Below are 20,863 nucleotides of genomic sequence, written 5' to 3'. Positions count from 1 at the left end.
TCGATTTAGAAAGTAACATACCCAACCCTGCACTTTAACACTTAACACTTTACTTTACACTGACAGGTCAGGTATAATGCATTATTACTAGTTATACACATTTATGACTCTTTATAATGTCTCCTTATGGGACTAATTATACTGTATGTTATGTCTCTATGTAGAAAATTCATTATAATTGTTGGCTTTTACACTTGAAAGTGTTACTATGTTTTTCAAAACATGCATCCTAGAAATGTGTAAAATCCCTGTTTAATATGACAAGTGTGAGAAAGCAGTATGATACCGCTCAGCTGCAATGGGGTGGCAGGTAGCCTAGTGGTTAGAGTGTTGGACTAGTAACCGAACGGTTGCAAGATTGAATCCCTGAGCTGACAAGATAAAAATCTGTTGTTCTGCCCCTGAACAAGGCAGTTAACCCACTGTTAAAAAATTAAATGGCCGTTGGAGGCCTTTTCATACAGTTAATGGCCTGTGGAAATACCTGTTTTTTAACAATGTGGACAACCCTTCAGAGTCACATGAAATGCGGAAGTGCATCAAACTACTTTATGTCCGTTTAAAAGTGTGAACTGTTGCAATTTTGGCCATGTCGCAGTTGTAAATGAGAACTTGTTCTCAACTGGCCTACCTGGTTAAATAAAGGTGAAATAAAAATAAAAATAACATTTCAGTCCAAGCAGCAACCTGTCAATCCATTGGGTTGTAGACAGACCAACTAAAGCTGCGCTTACACAGGCAGCCTAATTCTTATATTTTTTCCACTAATTGGTCTTTTGACCAATCACATCACATATTTTCACATCAGATCTTTTTCAGAGCGGATCTGATTGGTCAAAAGACCAATTTGTGAAAAAAATATCAGAATTGGGTTGTGTGAACGCATCCTTAGAGACTAACCTGGAACGCTAATGGACTGGTAATGTGTTTTTGTCCTAAGTACACACACAAGATACCACAATACTTATTGAATTAGACTGAGCCAGCAGCAGAATGTTGATTGGTTATATTGTGGTCTTGGATTGTCAGTAGTGGGAAAATCTGATGAAATGAAAAAGGAAGTGAAAGACATTGATCTCAAACGATGACAATGCTGTCGATGTAAATGGTGAAAACTAGTCATGATGAAACTTGAACCATTTGGGGATATTCTAAATTGAATTGCCGTTAACCTTTGAGTTACACACAGAAGGGCCTCCCGGGTGGCGCAGTGGTCTAGGGCACTGCATCGCAGCGCTAGCTGCGCCACCAGAGACTCTGGGTTCACCCCCAGGCTCTGTCGCAGCCGGCCGCGACCGGGAGGTCCGTTTGGATACCACGAAAATTGGGGAGAAAAGGGGGTAAAATTTAAATAGAATTTAAAAAAAGAAATTACACACAGAGATGTATGATCTGAAAATAAATCTAGAAGGTAATGGACTGAGGTGGTAATGTTGCGTTACAGTGTCGCAGTATCAAGAGTGAAAAGACCAGGATTTGTTGCAGTATCTTAAAATAGAAAGCTTTTAGGAATATAAATAAATAAATATATATTTAATCCATAATCTAGATAATCTGTCAAGTGTATGTCAAAAGGATCACTCCCCTTAACAACATACTTTGCAGATACTCCATTCCCCAGATGTATGTAAATATAACCTATTGTCATGCTGGCCACCCCCACCCTCCGTCCATCCTTCCCTCTGTGATTTATTGAAATATTTCTGAAACGTCCATTAGGATATTATGAAATGTCTGGTGTCTTTGATTGTTATATAACCATTAGTAGTTTTTAAGCTTTTGATGAAAATTAAAATGTGGTCATTCTGGCTGGCATTGCTTTAGTGACAGAGAGACAAAGAACTCATGCATGCTCTCTGTATTAAAGGCAAAGCGCTTATATAACTTAAAAAATTATATAAGTGCTCAATTTCCAATAAAAGGGAACCACACAGACAGAAAGACCTTCTGGCCCCATGGCCCCATGATATGTAGGGCTCTGATGGTTTCCCAAAAGCACACATAATGTTTCCATCAGGGACCCAAGTGCTGTTCTTCAGGCATATCTGGCCAGGGTATAATTAGGAGCTGAATGCTGCTTTAAGTCAGAATGTGGTTTGCAGAGCATTTCCAAAGGACAACTAGTCTAGTGGTCTGTGGTTTTTTATCATCAAATGCAAATTGCACGTTTAAGGAGGAGTAGCACTGACTCATAGAGTTTATAATATCCAGGAACTTGCGTCCACTAAAACATTCATGTGGTGCAATATGTCATAAGTAAAATATTCATGTTTTTTTCCAGATAGTGGACAGGCCATTAAAAACAAGATTCAGTGGAGCTATAATTGACAAGATCCCACTATTATTTATTTATTTTAAAAAGGCGTGGAAATAAGCCAACAATAAGGAAGGACATGTTATACAGTGTAAACAAATTGATAGCCATAATACAGGCGCTTTATGGGCGCAACAGGGTAAATATGATCTGTATATTATTTATCTATGTGACGAAGTGTGATCTGAGCCGAGACACACGCAAATTCAGAAAAACAGCTCCCCTCTGTCTCAGTATGTGTAGCCCATGTATCTGATGCTGTCTAGACAAAAAGAGTATGCCATGTTTATTTGACCAGGTAGGCCAGTTGAGAACAAGTTCTCATTTACAACTGTGACCTGGCCAAGATAAAGCAAAGCAGTGCAACACAAACAACAACACAGAGTTACACATGGAATAAACAAACATACAGTCAATAACACAATAGAAAAGTCTATATACAGTGTGTGCAAATGAGGTAAGATAAGGGAGGTAAGGCAATAAATATGCCATAGTGGTGAAATAATTACAATTTAGCAATTCAACACTGGAGTGATAGATGTGCAGAAGATGAATGTGCAAGTAGAAATACTGGGGTGCAAAGGAGCAACAAACAAAAGAATAACAGTATGGGGATGAGGTAGTTGGATGGGCTATTTACAGATGGGCTATGTACAGGTCCAGTGATCTGTGAGCTGCTCTGACAGCTGGTGCTTAAAGTTAGAGAGGGAGATATGAGTCTCCAGCCTCAGTGATTTTTTAAATTCGTTCCAGTCATTGGCAGCAGAGAACTGGAAGGAAAGGCAGCCAAAGAAGGAATTGGCTTTGGGGGTGACCAGTGAGATATACCTGCTGGAGTGCATGCTACGGGTGGGTGCTGCTATGGTGACCAGTGAGCTGAGATAAGGCAGGGCTTTACCTAGCAAAGACTTATGGATGACCTGGAGCCAGTGGGTTTGACGACGAATATGAAGCAAGGGCCAGCCAACGAGAGCATACAGGTCACAGTGGTGGGTAGTATATGGGGCTTTGGTGACAAAACAGATGGCACTGTGATAGACTGCATCCAATTTGCTGAGTCTATAGCAGTTTATAGATACGTGTAGGCGGTTTCTTCCCTGACTTCTCTCTCTAGCGGTGGCACGAATGATGAAGAACTGTAGGCGTGTGTGCAGAGGCCCGTCGGTCAGATGCTTGACTACTCCGAGCGTGTCAAACCCGACGTAACAAGAACAGCCACAGACAGAAAACTCTACCAGGGCAGTGGAGGCTGCTGAGGGGAAGACATCTCATAATAATGTCTGGAATGGAATTAAACCATGTGTTTGATTTATTTATCTAGGCAAGTCAGTTAAGAACAAATTCTTATTTACAATGACAGCCTAGGAACAGTGTGTTAACTGCCTTGTTCAGGGGAAGAATGACAGATCTTTACCTTGTCAGCTCAGGGATTTGATCTAACAACCTTTCGGTTACTGGCCAAATACTCTAACCACTAGGCTACCTGCCGCCGATGTGTTTGATACCATTCCACTTATTCCACTCCAGCCATTACCACGAGCCTGTCTTCCCCAATTCAGATGCCATCAACCTCCTGTGTATCAGGGGTTGCTAAAACGGGTGTCCTCAAAACAATTTGTTATGGACTTGGAGCTCATGTACGACGCACTTGAACTCGCCCAACTGTCCGAGTGCTTAGCTTACAGAAACGTACCACCTCTATTGTGTATGCAGACAAACTGATCCCCCGCATGAACCTTATCATCACACCAACGAGATCTAGGATCCAAATTCACAGTGTGTCTGCATGGCTGTTCATAAAAGTCCATGGACACCTCTTACGCAGTGGAACCCAGAACGATATGTGACCACTTGGTTATGGTGCTGTCCTTTCAGCACCATGAATAGAAGGGCGCTCAAAATAACCCTCATCAAGTTCTGTTGTCTATGACTAATAGTCCTACTCATCACTTATTATTATTATTATTACAAATAGAAGATTTTTACTTCTGACAATGGTGTTTAGTAAAGTTAGATCAAAGCAAGATCACATAATGATTCATTAGTATTTCACTTAACAACCTAATATAATTGTTACGGCTCTCGTTTGTGGAATGACCGGACCAAGGTGCAGCGTGGTAGGCGTACATTGTTCTATTTTATTGATGTCACCAAAAGCAAAATAACAACGACAAAAACGAAAGCTCACAGTTCTGTAAGGCAAAATAAACTATACAGAAAACAAGATCCCACAAAACCCAAAAGAAAAATGACAATTTATATATAATCCCCAATCAGAGACAACGATAGACAGCTGCCTCTGATTGGGAACCATACTCAGCCAAAACCACAAAGAAATAGAAAACCTAGATTTTCCCACCCGAGTCACACCCTAACCTAACCAAACATAGAGAATAATAAGGATCTCTAAGGTCAAGGCGTGACAATAATAGCATACACTTTACCATAGAAGGCCTATAAAATGTTACACCAATAACACATCCTCAGTCATTTCTTATCTGAAGCTGAATAGTCGATTAAAGTCCTCGTGGCCAAAACTCAACAGAGCGAGCCACTAGGCAGGATATATGCTTTCATTAAAACAAAATATGCATACAAGAAAGGCTCATAGTTTGTTAACACAGTCTGCTTTAACTGGCTCACGAAACAGAACTTCAAGAAGATCTTAATGCGCATTCCCATGAAACTGATTGAGATCAAATGATTGGCATGCAGACGCAGTTTGGACATTTCACTGTTAAAACGTGAAGAATTATCATTCACACTTGACAGTGATGATGGCTGAATTTTGAAATAAGGTATGCCTAACTTGGTGTATGAGTCTAATATTCTTAGGGCTATTCTACAATGATATTCAATAGGCTATCAGACAGTCTGTCGGTACAAACTTTGACTGATAAATTATGACAATGTTTCTAAAAGAAATGTTGCGCTACCTCACCAAAATAAGATAGACTACACCAATGGAATTGAAAGAAAGTTGGCGGGTGCACAGATACTGGAATTATTTTGGACGAACATGCGAAGATAACCTACTTTTGGAAGTGATTTGTTTGACAATCAGATGAAAACATCATGACTGCTTGTATTCATGCCACATTAAAAGGTAATACATTTGTAAAGTTAAATTACATATCTTTATTATAAAACCCATTAAAAAAATGTTTGTACATGCAAGCGCACGCACACATTGGAGGTCCCATGAAAAAACGGAAATGGAATGGAAATCAAGTGCCTGTCCAACACACCTAGTGGCATATTGGTCTGCAGTAGGCTATTGTATCTCTCACTTTCATCTTTCTTAATCTTAACCATCCCATATTAGGTTTAGTTCCTCTTTGTTCTGTATGGTCCCCAATCCCCATTGTAGTATGCATGTATTTTTTATTTGTGCAATAATATGATTTCAGTAACAACTTACTTATCTGCTGTTGCATTTTATATAACATAATGTTAATTTAATCTGCTTTAATTTAATCTGCTTTAATCTGGAACACATAAAGACATTGCAGTTATGTTTTTGGATGGGAGTCGATTTATTCCACTTTCAGCATTTGAGTCACAAATACACAGAGTAGACCATTTCAGGAAATGCTTTGGTTTACCACAAGTTTCTAAAGAAATGTCCTGCCATTGTATAAGGCGGTCTATAATCAAGACTGTGGGTAATGCAGCTGAACCCACTGTCTCCACTCCACTCGTTCTTCTTGTCTTGTCACTCTCGTCTTCAACGACTTCCTATCACATGTATTTAATTTGCAACAAAAGCAAAATCTTTACTTTCTGCAGCATTTTTGTAGAAACCAAATCTATTCTCTCCTGTTACTCAAACAGCATTGACTGACAACCCTGAGTGAGCTGTAAAAGGGTGCAGTATGGCCACAGTTTAAAGCTTTATTCATTCTATAAACTTAATAAAGCAAGACTAGCTATAATTGGCTGTTTCAATGGTGTTGTCCCTTCAGCCTATATGCAGCAAACTCAATATTGGTCTACACATTTCCTTGAAAGGAAAGATTTTCTATCATTAATTAACCTGGAGTCTGAAGACAAACAGAAACGAGTGGTTTATTCAAGTAATGTTTTTATTTAGAGGACTAATGATGAAAACGCATGTTTACTGTATGTGGCGTGTATTAAAAAAATTAAATTAAATGGGCATGCTGTCAAAGGTATTTTACAAAAAGAATACTGTATTTTTGAATGGAATGCTGGTAAATAAGAATGTGCAAAGCTTCTCAATGTGAGAGTTATGTTTGCTTTGGTGGTTTGGAGCCCGGCCAGTGGAGAAGGAATATAGTTTTCAAAAATAATCAAGAGGCACAGGCTTATTAACCATGATCCTCCTCTAGGGGATGGCTCTAATCCGAAATTTTACATCATGATATCTCGGCATAAAGAGGGGTTACACTGTATCTTCCTTACCAAGACGTGTGCAAGCTGCACTGTCTGCTAGTAAAATATTGAGGGGCCTCTTATTCTCTTTTACCTATTTCTGATTTAATACACTTAAAGTACCAATGCAGCTGTTTTTTTCTCAATATCAAATAATTTCATAGTAGTGATGCACTGATATTATATTTTTGGCCGATACCGATTTCTGATATTTTCCTTACAACCCCCCCCCCCCCCCCCCCCCCCCCCGATACCGATAACCGATATTTAACATTTTAACAGCCTTTTAAGCATTCTAGTACAGTTAAATAGTTAACACAAACACATGGACGCACCAGTCTAAGGCACTGCATCTCAGTGCAAGAGGCGTAACTACAGTCCCTGGTTCGAATGTATCACATCCAGCCGTGATTGGGAGTCCCATAGGGTGGCGCACAATTGGCCCAACGTCGTACGGGTTTGGCCAGGGTAGGCCGTCATTGTAAGTAAGAATTTGTTATTTTAACTGACTTGCCTAGTTAAGTCAAGGTTACACGCACACAAACACACACACTGACCAAAAAGTAATTTTTGGGGCATTTACGTATGTCCCCATTACCAGTAAAACATAATCAAACCTATTTCTTTCACTTACTTGCTGTGCTGTTTTGTTGTTCATTTGTTCAGTCGCTTCATTCTCAACCAGGATTTCATCATACATGTCAAGCAGTGAAGTTTCAGCTCTGTCTGTCCGTGGCCTCTCTTCCTCGGTGCGCACTGTCACTGTGTCTGTTTCCATCTTGTCCAGCAGTGTATGTAAGATTTCAAGTAAACACTGTTTCTTGTCTGCATCGAAGTAGCGGTTCTTGTACATAGCATCGAGCATGGTGGTGACACAGTAGAGAGAATGCCACCGAGTCGCTTGTTCACAGCCTGTCTGCAGTTTTGTTGAGAAGGCGTTTCAATGCCATGACAGAGGGTATCACGTCTGCTGCAGGTGCAGTTGATGAGCTTATTTCTCGAGTCAGTTGTTCGAATGGAGCTAGCTAGTGTGTTCAAGTTTCAAACATGTTGTCAAATGCCATTGAAATGGCAGCAATGGTATGACAACCAGCACATTCATGAGCATGCAATACGACTTTTCTCAGTTAGAAATACTCAACGACCCACTGTTCTGTCAGACTCAGAATGCTCATGGGGCTGACATCGCTGGTCCAAATGTCAGTCGTGAAGCTTATAGCAGTGACGCAATGTTTTATTTATTTTATTTTTTATGTATATTTCTTTCAATTACTGTGTAACTCCGGTAGGGCAACATCTGAACAATAGCGCACTTGGTAAAGTTAGTGTGTACTGGGGCTCGACCAGTCGCGAAAGCCAACATCACCCACGACAGAGAACGGTTGATTGTCAAGGGCAATGAATTCCATTATCTTGGCGTTTTAATGGATTTTGCATTCGAGTTGTCTAGCTGAAATTTTCTTACTCTTTCAAATGACTGCTGGACTTGTTGACTGCTCGATCCACACAGCAGACATTGTGGGCTAGGTTAGGAATGCTGTGTTGCACGTGTAGCGCAACATTTTACGTGGCGTCATTACGTCATGTACCTACGTTATATAGGTATGCACGTCAGCTTTGACATCGGTTTTGCACATCGGCGTTAAACTAGACAACAGGTCGATGCCGATGTTGGCATTTTTAGCTAATATCGTCCGATTCCGATAAGTTCACCGATATATTGTGCATCCTTAATTTCTGGGTAACAATTCAGTAGCTTACTTGTATTTTTTTTAAGCATCCATTAAAAAACCACATTTTCTTCCAGGCAGCCCTAAAAACACATTGCAAGAAATTTCAGGTAAAAAATTGCGCTCTCTATACCTTGTAGTTATGTCTAAGATCTTCTTTCTCCTTCAACATCTTTGTGCATAGTTTGTTAAAACCTCGGATAGTTACTTAAAACCTCTCTGAACCACCCATCCCGGATCCGGGATCATTGTCATCAGAAACGCTGACTAGCATAGCCTAGCATAGCGCCACAGGTAAATAATATAATATAATATCATGAAATCACAAGTCCAATACAGCAAATGAAAGATAAACATCTTGTGAATCCAGCCAACATGTTCGATGTTTTACAGCGAAAACACAACATACTGTATATTTATGTTAGCTCACCACCATATCCAAAAAAACACAGCCATTTTTTCACAGCAAAGATAGCTTTCACAAAACCCACAAATAGAGATAAAATTAATCACTAACCTTTGAACATCTTCATCAGATGACACTCATATGACATCATGTTATACAATACATTTATGTTTTGTTCGATAATGTGCTTATTTATAGCCACAAATCGTGGTTTTACATTGGCGCCATGTTCAGAAATGCATCCAAAATAGCCAGAATAATTACAGAGAGCAACGTGAAATACAGAAATACTCATCATAAAACTTTGATGAAAGATACATGTTGTACATATAATTAAAGATAAACATCTTGTGAATCCAGCCAACATGTCAGATTTTTAAAATGTTTTACAGCGAAAACACAACATATATTTATGTTAGCTCACCACCATATCCAAAAAAACACAGCCATTTTTTCACAGCAAAGATAGCTTTCACAAAACCCACAAATAGAGATAAAATTAATCAGTAACCTTTGAACATCTTCATCAGATGACACTCATATGACATCATGTTATACAATACATTTATGTTTTGTTCGATAATGTGCATATTTATAGCCACAAATTGTGGTTTTACATTGTTCAGAAATGCATCCAAAATAGCCAGAGTAATTACAGAGAGCTACGTGAAATACAGAAATACTCATCATAAACTTTGATGAAAGATACATGTTTAACATATAATTAAAGATACACTGGTTCTTAATGCAACCGCTGTGTTAGATTTAAAAAATAACTTTAGTAAAAAGCACACCATGCAATAATCTGAGACGGCGCTCAGCCATTCTCCGCCATGTTGGAGTCAACAGAAATACGAAATTACATCATAAATATTCCCTTACCTTTGATGATCTTTCATCAGAATGCAGTGCCAGGAATCCTAGTTCCACAATAAATCGTTGTTTTGTTTTATAATGTCCATTACTTCTGTCGAATTAGCAACTTTGGCTAGCATGTGTAGTACACGTGTCCATACACATTAGCGCAATGAACGAAAACGTCAAAAAGTGATATTAAAAGTCGAATAAACTGGTCAAACTCAGTTGAGAATCAATCTTCAGGATGTTTTTCTCATATATATCCAAAATAACGTCCCAAACGGAGCATTTCTTCATGTCTATATGACTCATGGCAAACAAGGACATCACATGCCGAGAGTGCGTGGCCAGGAACTGGCAATCTGCCTGACCACGCACTCCAATAGCTCTCATCCGGCCCCACATCATGCTAGACGCTTCATTCCACGTTCTACTGCCTGTTGACATCTAGTGGAAGGCGTATGAAGTGCATACAGATCCATAAATATAGGAGATTTGAATAGGCGTTGACTTTCAGATCGACCCATTTCAGATTTTTCACTTCCTATTTGGAAGTTTGCCTGCCATATGAGTTCTGTTTTACTCACAGATATAATTCAAACAGTTTTAGAAACTTGAGAGTGTTTTCTATCCAATAGTTATAATAATATGCATATATTATGATCTAGGCCAGAGTAGGAGGCCGTTCAATTTGGGCACCAATTCATCCAAAAGTGAAAATGTCGCCCCCTATCCTAGAGAAGTTAACCTCTCTTGCGCACGTGAGACGGTAGCGTCCCACCTCTTCAACAGCCAGTGAAACTGGTGGGCGCCAAATTCATATACAGAAATACTCATTATAAAAATTCAGAAAACAAAACATATTTTACATAGGTTTAAAGATTAACTGCTTGTGAATCCAACCACGGTGTCAGATTTTTTAAATGCTTTACGGCGAAAGCATACATTACGATTATGAGAACATAGCCCACTAAACAAATCATTACAAACAGTAGCCAGCCAGCTAGAACAGTTACACAATTTAGAAATAGAGATAAAATTAATCCCTTACCGTTGATGATCTACATATGGTTGCAATCAGCAGACATTCATTTACTCAATAAATGTTCTTTTTGTTCGATAAATTATCTTTATACCCAAAAACCTCCGTTTTGTTCGCGCGTTTTCTTCAGTAATCCACAGGCTAAAACGCAGTAAAAACAGGAAGACAAAAAAATCCAAATTGTATCCGTAAAGTTCATAGAAACATGTCAAACGATGTTTATATTCAAACCTCAGGTCGTTTTTAGCCTAAATAATCAATAATATTTCAACCGGACAATAACGTCGTCAATATAAAATGTAAACAAGAAACACACTCTCTTGGTCTTGCGCAGGAAAAGGCTCTGTGACACGGCAGGGTCCACTCATTCAGACTGCTCTTACTTCTTCATTTTTCAGAATACAAGCCTGAAACATTTTCTGAAGACTGTTGACGTCTAGTGGAAGGCATAGAAACTGCATTTTGAGTCCTAAGTCAATGGATACTGTATTGGCATTGAATAGAAAACTACAAAACCAAGAGACACTATTTTAACAGTTTTGGAAACTTTAGAGTGTTTTCTATCCAAATCTACCAGTTATATGCATATCATATATTCTGGGCCCGAGATGCAGGCAGTTTAATTTGGGCATGCATTTCATCCAAAATTCCGAATGCTGCCCCCTACCCTAGAGAAGTTAATGTCAAAGTAAATTATTTGCTGAATATGCCGTCTTTAGATTGGGATGAAGACACCTGTCTAAGATGATGAAGACACCTGTCTATTCAAGGGCTGACGTCATCAAGTCCAGTTTTCATGTTTTTCTGCCCTGTCACTAACATTACCCCTGCGTAAAGTAACAGAAGTCAGCAGCGATTTAGATGTGAACACTATCTTTGCTTCTCTGGAATAGACCTGTGGAATATTCTATATTGGCATAGCAAGTACAGTAAACAGGTTGTATCGATCCTTGTTCGCTGTGTTGTGAAATGTTGTTCCATCTGTGGTTGTTTACCATCCTAGGCCATACATTTCTCTTTTCCTCTGTAACCCCATTCAGCTCTCAAAATGGACATCCTTATTTCAACCCTTAAACTTGTGAAAATATTGATGGATCAAGCATTATGGTGTCAAGTGTTGCAGTGCAGCCCTGTGTATGGCTGTGGGCCTGGTATTTGCCATTTTAATATTATATCCCCTCCCTGAAAGGCCTGGCTATCTTATTTCCCAAATGATTAAAAGTCAATTTATTTAAGTCATGCACAATATGGTGTTTAACTATACAGACAACAAGAGTAGACATAGACTGTCATAAAAAATATATAAAAATAAGAGTCAAGTTGATTTACGAAGGTACCTCTGAGAGTAGGCCTGCATAAAATATACAGTATATTAGTCCATGTAATTTACTGTTAAACCAAACGTCTCTTTCGGGTCAAAGTGGTGGCACATTGGATCATACAAGTGTCTCCTTTAATGGTGTTCGAATCCATATCTGTGTAAAACATATGCTGACACCTGCAGGGTGTGACTTAACTGAGCTTGTACTGTACCACATGCTTAGATTCTCACAGTGGCTGAGGGATTAAAGTTATATCAATTCTTTAGTCACTGTGGGAGGATAGATTCTAGGAAGTGGTCACCAACCTTTTCTGAGTCAAGATCACTTTAGCAGTCAATAGGCAAGCCGATATCTACCGCTCGGATAACAAAAAAAAACATGCAATATTAGGCCTATGCAATATTAACCTAATAAAAACAGTTCTGTAGGAATGATGTTTGTGCAGTAGGCCTAATACATTATTACATCATATTGGCTATATGCCTGGCCTGCCAATATTGTTCTTCTCTGACCATATTATATTTCAAAGTCTGAGCTTTGAAATCAAAATAGATCAGTTGGTGTAACACTTGCGAGGCACAACTGAGCATAAATTTAACTGGACTGATGGTACCTGCATCTGATGATCAGTCTCAGCGGAGGAAGGGAGGGAGAGAGCATAAGAGGGTCTGCCTCTCACGGTCCCTGTTCTCTCCTTTCCTCCAGTGAGACTGACCAGAGAGAGGGGACACTGTCTTCCTCCTGATGATGAAACTCGAGTCGCACCGCATCTGCCTCATGCACAAATTCATGTTGTTCCTGTGGCCAGAGAAAGTGAAATGTTCCTTGATATTAAAATAGACAGGAAGTGCTAATAATAATAAAAACGCAGGCCTATTGATACATTTGGCTACTCATTGATTGCAGCTGAAATGCTAATGGAAGTAGGGAGAAGTGCGTTTTGTTTTGTAAAAGTGTTGACAGTTGATTTAGCCACAGCTCTCCCGGTCTGCTGGGTAGGCTACATTTTTTCCTTCAGTCAAATGAGATGGTTCAAAATGGGAACACTTTGCCTACTCGGCGCACAGGGCTTCTGAATCGATTGCACCTACCACCAACAGCGCAAGGCAAATAAAAAAACAGAACAAGGCTTTATCCTTGGCTTTTCTACAGAAATGTTTGGTGATCGAATAGGAATGCCTTGAAGATTGATCGCGATCGACCGGTTGGTGGCCACTGGTCTAGGGTGAACCTTTTTATAACCTTTGACATTATCACGTCACTTTGGCTCAGTTAGACTGTTCTTCCGGCACGTACAGTAAAACTTTTTATGAATGAAATACTTTACAATGATTAGAAATGTAGTTTTGTGAGTTAGGTGCCACTCGTTTAAGTTTACAAGATATGCAAACATGAGTTTGCAAGAACAGTTTGAAAATGGGTCTGCTGGTAAATGTTTTTGTCACGAATGCCAAAGACGACACAAAGTCAAGAGAAAGCTCCAGCCAAAGGTACCTATTAGGAGGGGGAAAGTTTCCTAGAATAGAAAACCACACCTGGATATTATGGCTCTCTCTCCAGCGCTGTGTTTGAAAGCTGAGCAAATGTTGTGAGGTGTAAGAGGAAACCGTTTGGTATAAAATGTATTTTCCCCTTTTCTGTGTCATATCTGATTAGTGCTTCATGGTACACAAGCCACGGAGTGGCTAAAATCACAGGAATACCAGCTGGGTCTATAAACAAAGAGCGAAACTGATACTGTTTAGACAAGAAACAGAAACCGCAAGGTCTTTTATAACCCTTTGCCTTCATGGGCAGTTAAGACAGAAATAAAAATATGTAATCGACTTTACGTTTACACAACTCATTGTGACTTACAGTTGGCCAAATGCCTTTATTTTGGTTAATCTCAAATGTATTATAGAAGAAAACACTGTCTTATGTTTGAGGAAATTGTGAGACTGAGACAATGAGTGACAGGGTTTTGATAATTGGGTTACATTGCATGCATGCACACATTACACACACTACCACCTACTGCTGTTCTCTAGGCTAGTTGTTTATATACAGTGTGTGTGTGTGTGTGTGTGTGTGTGTGTGTGTGTGTGTGTGTGTGTGTGTGTGTGTGTGTGTGTGTGTGTGTGTGTGTGTGTGTGTGTGTGTGTGTGTGTGTGTGTGTGTGTGTGTGTGTGTGTGTGTGTGTGTGTGTGTGTGTTTGGGGGGGAGCAGCTGTGTTTGTTGAGAAACTCATAAAAGTGGATAATATTGTCCATTTGATGTATTTCACGAAGCTGTCAACCTCACATAAAATGCTTATTGATATGGGAAATGATATGTGGTTTCACAACAATGCATTGCTGCTCCGCTATCTGATGTTTGTTACAATTCAAGTTTCATGTTGTTTTAGATGCTTCACTTTTCCATTGTGTTGATGGAAGAATGGTTGCTCCTTGCTCCACTAACTCAGTGGCATTGTCCTTTCTATGCAGGTGGAGGCAGATGATGTGCTCACCAAAGAGGAACAGATCGGTCTACTGTTTAAAGCCAAACGCAAGTGTGAGGTGGCCATCAGTAACAAACACAAGCCTGGTGGTGAGTAAAAAACAAATCTCAGATAAAAGGTATGTAAACCTGACGTGTCAACCTACCTGACGTTGTGTTTTGTTTTTTTCATTGACATGAAAACAGTCCTATCACATTGGTAATGGATAAATGACGTCTGTGGCTTCCTGCACAGTTAATCTGTTGGTTCACTGCCTGCTCTGTTAACCATGCACACGTCTAGTTCTGTCACATTGGCACCTGAGGACACACCAGGAACATAAGCATTATTTTGTCTACTACGTTGTCCAAGCAGAAAAATAACTCTGTTTGAACTGACATCACTATAACAGTGTTGACACAGAGCAGAGGAAGCAGTGGATTTAGAGGCTGAGATGTACAGATTATTGAGTGGGTCAGCACTAATATGCATCAGACATGGAAACAGGACAAGGTTTCTGTAGGAATAATAACTCGGCTCTGACAGAAAACCAGAAAATGTAAATGTGTTTTTAGAGCCTGTCACAAGATGAATGATCTCATGTGGAGAAAATGGTTTCCTTCCTTTGTCACCATTGACTCACATTATTCCAATTAGTGTGACTGCTGCTGGCATTGATCCAATATCAGATTGTAGCTTTAATATGAGGCATTCATACTGGACAAATACAGATACCATGGCTGACTGTAGTCTGAAATTAAGAGGGGGAAATGTATTATATTTCTTCCTGTATGGTTAGGAGGTTACGATGGTCAGGGGGCTTTTTGAGAGAATCCGGTCCATATTTGTTTACTTGTGGTTATGTGAAGACTGTCACATTCAGCCAGACCCCAGAATCCCCCTGTCTCTGTGGTCACTGTCGTTTTTTCTGGTTGATTATTCTAAAGAGGTTTTGAGTTCCATATCCAGCCAGTCATATTATTTTCTCTTTAACCCTGGTTCATTGTGGTCTTCTTGGGTTCTTTCCGTGTTGGGTTCTCAGGCTTTCTAAACAAAACTTCTCTGTAAATGAAACACAGCATTGCAAACCTTTATTTTAAAATTAAGAAAGCAAAAGGTTTTGTTGATGGATCCCCAGTAGTTATATTATCTCTCACCACATTCCCCAAATGTGCACATATTCTGCAAATGTTCACAGTTTTAGGTATAACTCGAAATAGAACTTAAAATAACACATTATATGGTAATCTATTATCAACAGTCATCAAAACACTTGTTTGAAGGTGATGGTTTCAGTGTTTAAGAGAGAAAGTGTAAAGCCTGCATGTCTTTCCTCGAAGTGTATTGATCAGAATGATCCTAGACACTTGACACTAAGCAGGGCTCTTATAGCCACATTAGAGTGTTCTAAGATGACAGGCACCTTGCCTCCTCTGACCACCGTCACCCGTAATGCAGCCTGACATTTGTTGCGTGTCACTGTTGTATGAGGCGTTACTCTTTTTCCAAGTATCTGGGGTACATTTCCAGGGTTCATTTCAGCCTTCAACAGTTTCCTTAGACTAGAAAGTTATCCTTCGTCATTTGGGAGAGTATTTTAAATGAAATTGTCTTGAGTAAGCATAATACTTTATAAACATGGAGAATACACATCTTACCTCCAGTTTTGGTCAGTTTCTTTTTAAATGAGTCAATTTGTGAAATGAACAGAAATGCATATCACAAATTTAAATAATTGTCTTTAAAGTGGTGGGAAACTTTCAATTATTCCAAAGACCAATTAAAACGTTTTAATTATTCTCTTGATCAGTGGAGGTTGCTGAGGGGAGGATGGCTCATAATAATGTCTGGAACGGAGCAAATGGAATGGCATCAAACCATGTGTTTCATGTACTGTATTTGATGCCATTCCATTCATTCCGCCATTACCACAAGCCTGTCCTCCCCAATTAATGTGCCACCAACCTCCTGAGCTCTTGATGGTTACTTTTGCTGATACGTTCACATATGCAGTATTTTACTTTTTATCACCTGGGAGAATAGAACTGTTACCTTCAGTTTGGGTCCGTGTATATTTAAATTAGTAATTTTGTGTAATGAATAGAAAGTCAGAAACTGACAAATGTGGGCCATTTAATAATTTATTCAATGACCAATTAAAACTCATGTTTCAATGATTTCTCTTGATGGTCTACCTTTTCTAATATGTTCTCAGGTACATTCATGTTACTTTTTAGATACACCTCTTTAGAGATCTACTTTGGATAGGATTTCTATACAAAGCTGTTGATGGAGGGACAATTTTCAGGCAAACGGTAGATGCGTCAGAGATGACCACTACTTGACCTGTATACATGATGACGCTGTCAAAGAGTAGTAGACTCGACATAGCCTTTATCTGGTGGCTTCCCTTTTGGAAGGTTGCACAGGTCTTTCGAATCATAGCTCAGTTGATGCTGAAATTAGGGTAAACATATGACCTACCTCTCAAAGAGAAGGAAAAATAATTCAAGACCTCATTTTGTGCGCTTGAGTTTTTTTTTCTTTATTATTTAACTCTTAGCGTTTTCATTTGAACTTCATTTCAACCTAATGTGCACATCTGTTGATCTGTTTATTGTTATTTATTTTATGTCGATATTCAATCAACATTTTTTATTTAGATGCCTATTACAAATATAATTGATTATGGTAGAATGGCAATATATTATATTAGGTGGCAAAGACTTCCACATCATTATGTTCTGGAATGTTACAGCATAGTCTTTGGTGTAGTGAGTCTAATGATGACCCTGTAGAAATGACGATGGAAACTGTTGCTGTTAACAGGCAATTATGTTTTATGAATCGTTTTTATTTTTGTAATGTTACATTGGCCAAGAAAAGAGTTCCCTTTTTTTTAATAGGCTACTGCTAATTGTGGTCTCCTCTATTGTGGAAAAACCATGAAACCTGCATTCTGACTCAAACTCAAAGAATAACAACTGAATGCAATTCTGAGGACTTTTCTTCCAGATTTGTCTTGCCTATATTGTGTGTCTGTAAACTCTTGGTTAGCCTAACTATTATTACTGTGGAAGGGAGACTTTTTTGCAAATAGTAATGAATTGATCTTGCTATTCTAGCTATTTTGAAAGTGGTGGCTGGTAGGGTGGTCGGCCAACCTCAGCCCAAGGAGAGGGTCTTGCTTAGTGTTGCGGTGTTTCACTGTGAAGCCCATCTATTTGTTATTTTTTTCATTTGTGCCTTAAATACTTGAGTTCTCCATTACTTCCTTGACACAATGTTTTCATTGAGGGAGACACTGAGGTTTGCCTGGTTAGGACAGTAGAAGGATGTGGGTTCAAGGCCCTAGACCTTGCAGTTTGTGAAAATAGCTCAGCATTCAAACCTGTGGTCTCAGTGTAAAATAACATCAGCAATCATCATAACAGCTTGTACATATCAAAACTCTACTGCGATATATGTTTTGACATCTGCAAGGCCTGAATCAAGTGATTGCAGGGAAAAGAAAATGTTATTTAAAACCTCTAATAGATCACCAATACCAAAGTCCCCCACAGTCACATTTATATTTAAATCATGGTCATGGAATTTATAGGAAATGATATATGTGTGTGTTCTGTGTTTAATTTGAGTCTGTTGGTAGGTGGTCCAATGAGTATTAAAAGTACAGCCAAAAAAACTCAAACCTAAGACCGATTTCATTCTCACTTCACTCCCAGGACCATGTGGTCATTGTGATTTTGAAAAACGTGAAGCTTCTTAGGCTACTTTTTCAACCCTGTCATCTCTCACAATCCAAAATCAGTCTAATTCATACAAAGTCTACACTCTAATTGAGAGCCGGGTGACAGGCCATTTTGAAGGCACATAAAAAGCATTTTGTCATTGCCTCTGATGTTTCTTTGTAACTTTGATTACAGGAATGAGACAATAATAGATGTAAAGCAAAGAGAAAACAGTTTTAGTTTTATCCTCAACTAGTTATTAGTGGTGAGTGTGGGGCAGATGTTTTCAATAATAGAAACTAAAAGCGTAGCCAGAAAGCGGCGTCTGCCAGGGATCTGTGGGGAGAGGGGACTACACTCCCACTATTGCAGGGCTAGGGTTAATAATAATGTTCTAAAATGCTACTGCTGCCCGTATTAACGAACGTGAGGCTGCTGATCCCAGAAAAGTAAGGCTTCTGCCTTCAGCTCACAACAATTCATTGTGAGATAAAGGCATTTTCGCAAACTTGTACAAATAGCAACTTCACTGCACAGTACACACACTCAGGGGACAAGGAAGAAACATTTTACAAGAGGGTGGATTTGAGAGCGGTTAGCAGAACAACATTTCTGCTTGACTCTGCTCTTCCACTGTGGTAGACTAGACTCGGTGTTCAGTGTTGCGTCATAGTATCTTTGTTTCTTCCCAGGGAGCCAGAACGCTGCAGCCTTGTCACTGTTGTTTTCTTCATTTTGCATGGAATCTCCACAAATAAGATCCATATTAAAACCACTTTAACAAAACCGATGCACTACAGCATGTGAGTGCTGCGGTGAGATCATAAGCTTTCAATAAATAGCCCATGTAGGCCTATGGATCATTAGAAACCTGCCTGCTTAGACCTACTCAGTTATTTAATGATTACAACATTGCAAGTGTCCATTTCAGGCAGAGGAAGCAACGTAGACTAGCAAACATGTCTTTCTTGTGGGGTGGACATAAACAGCCTACCGTGACTGATTTGATATATCGGATGGGATTGAAGCGGATTCATGCCACAACAAATTAAAATAAAAACATTGTAATTGACACACATTTAATTGCAAATGTAGACATTTCAGAGGTGTTTTGGGAATTCAATGCTGGTTTGTTGAGCCTTAATTGTAAAGACCAAACATATCCAGCAGACAGAACACAACACTGCTCTGGATGACTGGTGTTGTGAACATTCAGCATCACAAAGGACATTGCATCTGTTTCCTGCATACCCACCAATTAACAGGCCGCTAGGGCCGTCTTTCTCTACATGCTATTTATGATCATAACATTAGGCTAAAGTTCATTTGTGTATCGTCTTTAGAGGACAACACAATAAAAAAAACAGCTACTCGCTGGTGCTCTGGAATATAACAAAGAAGCCTCCAGCAGTGTAATATTGGAGCCAAGGCAGTGAACACTCAAACTCACTACACTTAAATGTCACCATTGCTTTGTCTCTACTCCTGCAGATGGTTACTGCTCGCCAGAGTGGGATGGCATTGTATGTTGGCCTGAGGGGTCTCCTGGGAAGCTGGTGTCCACTGCCTGTCCAGAGTACATCTATGACTTCAACCATAAAGGTAACACTGGCCCCTTGATAGCCTGCAGTTCAACAGTTCTCTTGCACAAAGCTCATTTTCAATTTTAGGTCATGGTGCTCAATGCCCACATTAATAAGATAGCCAATAGGCCGCTGAGATAGTGGATCATCTTTTATCTACTTTAATCTGTAACACAGCATGGGGCATTTCTTTTCAATATATTTCTATAGCTATGGCATTGCAACAAGATATTGTATTTTTTATGTAAGTTCTTCGTCTTATAAGACTGTTGTGAAGTTGTTGAAATGCCCATGATTTCCGATGTGATTAGACAACGGCAATATGCACTTACAGGTGAAAAGAAACGACATGTGCATTGTGTCATTCTGTTGTTTTCTGTAATTGTGTTGTATTCTACAGGACTAGCCTATCGTCGCTGTGACAGCAATGGGACGTGGGAGCTGACCACCACCAACAACAAGACATGGGCCAACTACAGCGAATGTGCAAAATTCCTCTCGCACTATAACCAAAACAATGAGAAGGTGAGAGTCATGTCCATCCCAGCATGCATTTCTCCGCACCATTAAACAATGCCAACTTTGTCAGAGACGTGACACAATAGTAGTAGACAGGGACAGTGGCCATTGTGTGTCATTTCTGAAATAAAGTGTGACATTTAAATCTATTCTATTCTTTGGGGGCTGTTGTGGCATTAGCATACATAATCAATGTGGAGGTATTAGAATGTTAATGATATTGGATTTGTGATTTGATTGGTCAGAACAAAGGTCCTTTTCACTACATCAGTATGCAGTGGGATTCTTTTCATTTCTGTCACACATCAGATGGTCCTGGAGGGGGCTTTGTGTCTAAGCATACTGGAGCAACTACCTAGCTCACACTCTCTGAGTGTTCAATCATTCTCTAACCTTGTCTGTAACTTAATGAGCATCTACAGTGTTCATTGTCTGTCTGTCATCCCCATTGTTAGACTAGTTTACCTTCTGATTTTTCTGATGTTTCTACTAATTTGTAAGA

General features: G+C 39.4%; 1 protein-coding gene across 1 annotated transcript in view; it reads left to right on the top strand.

The window, feature by feature from the left end:
- The window catches only part of LOC120055330 (parathyroid hormone/parathyroid hormone-related peptide receptor-like), an 80,431-nt gene that overhangs the window by 42,066 nt on the left and 17,502 nt on the right, over positions 1-20,863 (top strand). The window contains exons 2-5 of the mRNA XM_039003204.1: positions 8,591-8,622; positions 14,536-14,638; positions 19,751-19,861; positions 20,243-20,367. Of these exons, the coding sequence (XP_038859132.1) occupies positions 8,591-8,622; positions 14,536-14,638; positions 19,751-19,861; positions 20,243-20,367 (371 nt within the window). The remainder of the gene's footprint in view (positions 1-8,590; positions 8,623-14,535; positions 14,639-19,750; positions 19,862-20,242; positions 20,368-20,863) is intronic.

This window comes from Salvelinus namaycush, chromosome 11, assembly GCF_016432855.1.
Source record: "Salvelinus namaycush isolate Seneca chromosome 11, SaNama_1.0, whole genome shotgun sequence".
NCBI lineage: Eukaryota > Metazoa > Chordata > Actinopteri > Salmoniformes > Salmonidae > Salvelinus > Salvelinus namaycush.
Note: the sequence above shows the minus strand (reverse complement) of the source record. Positions and strands in the feature narration are given on the sequence as shown.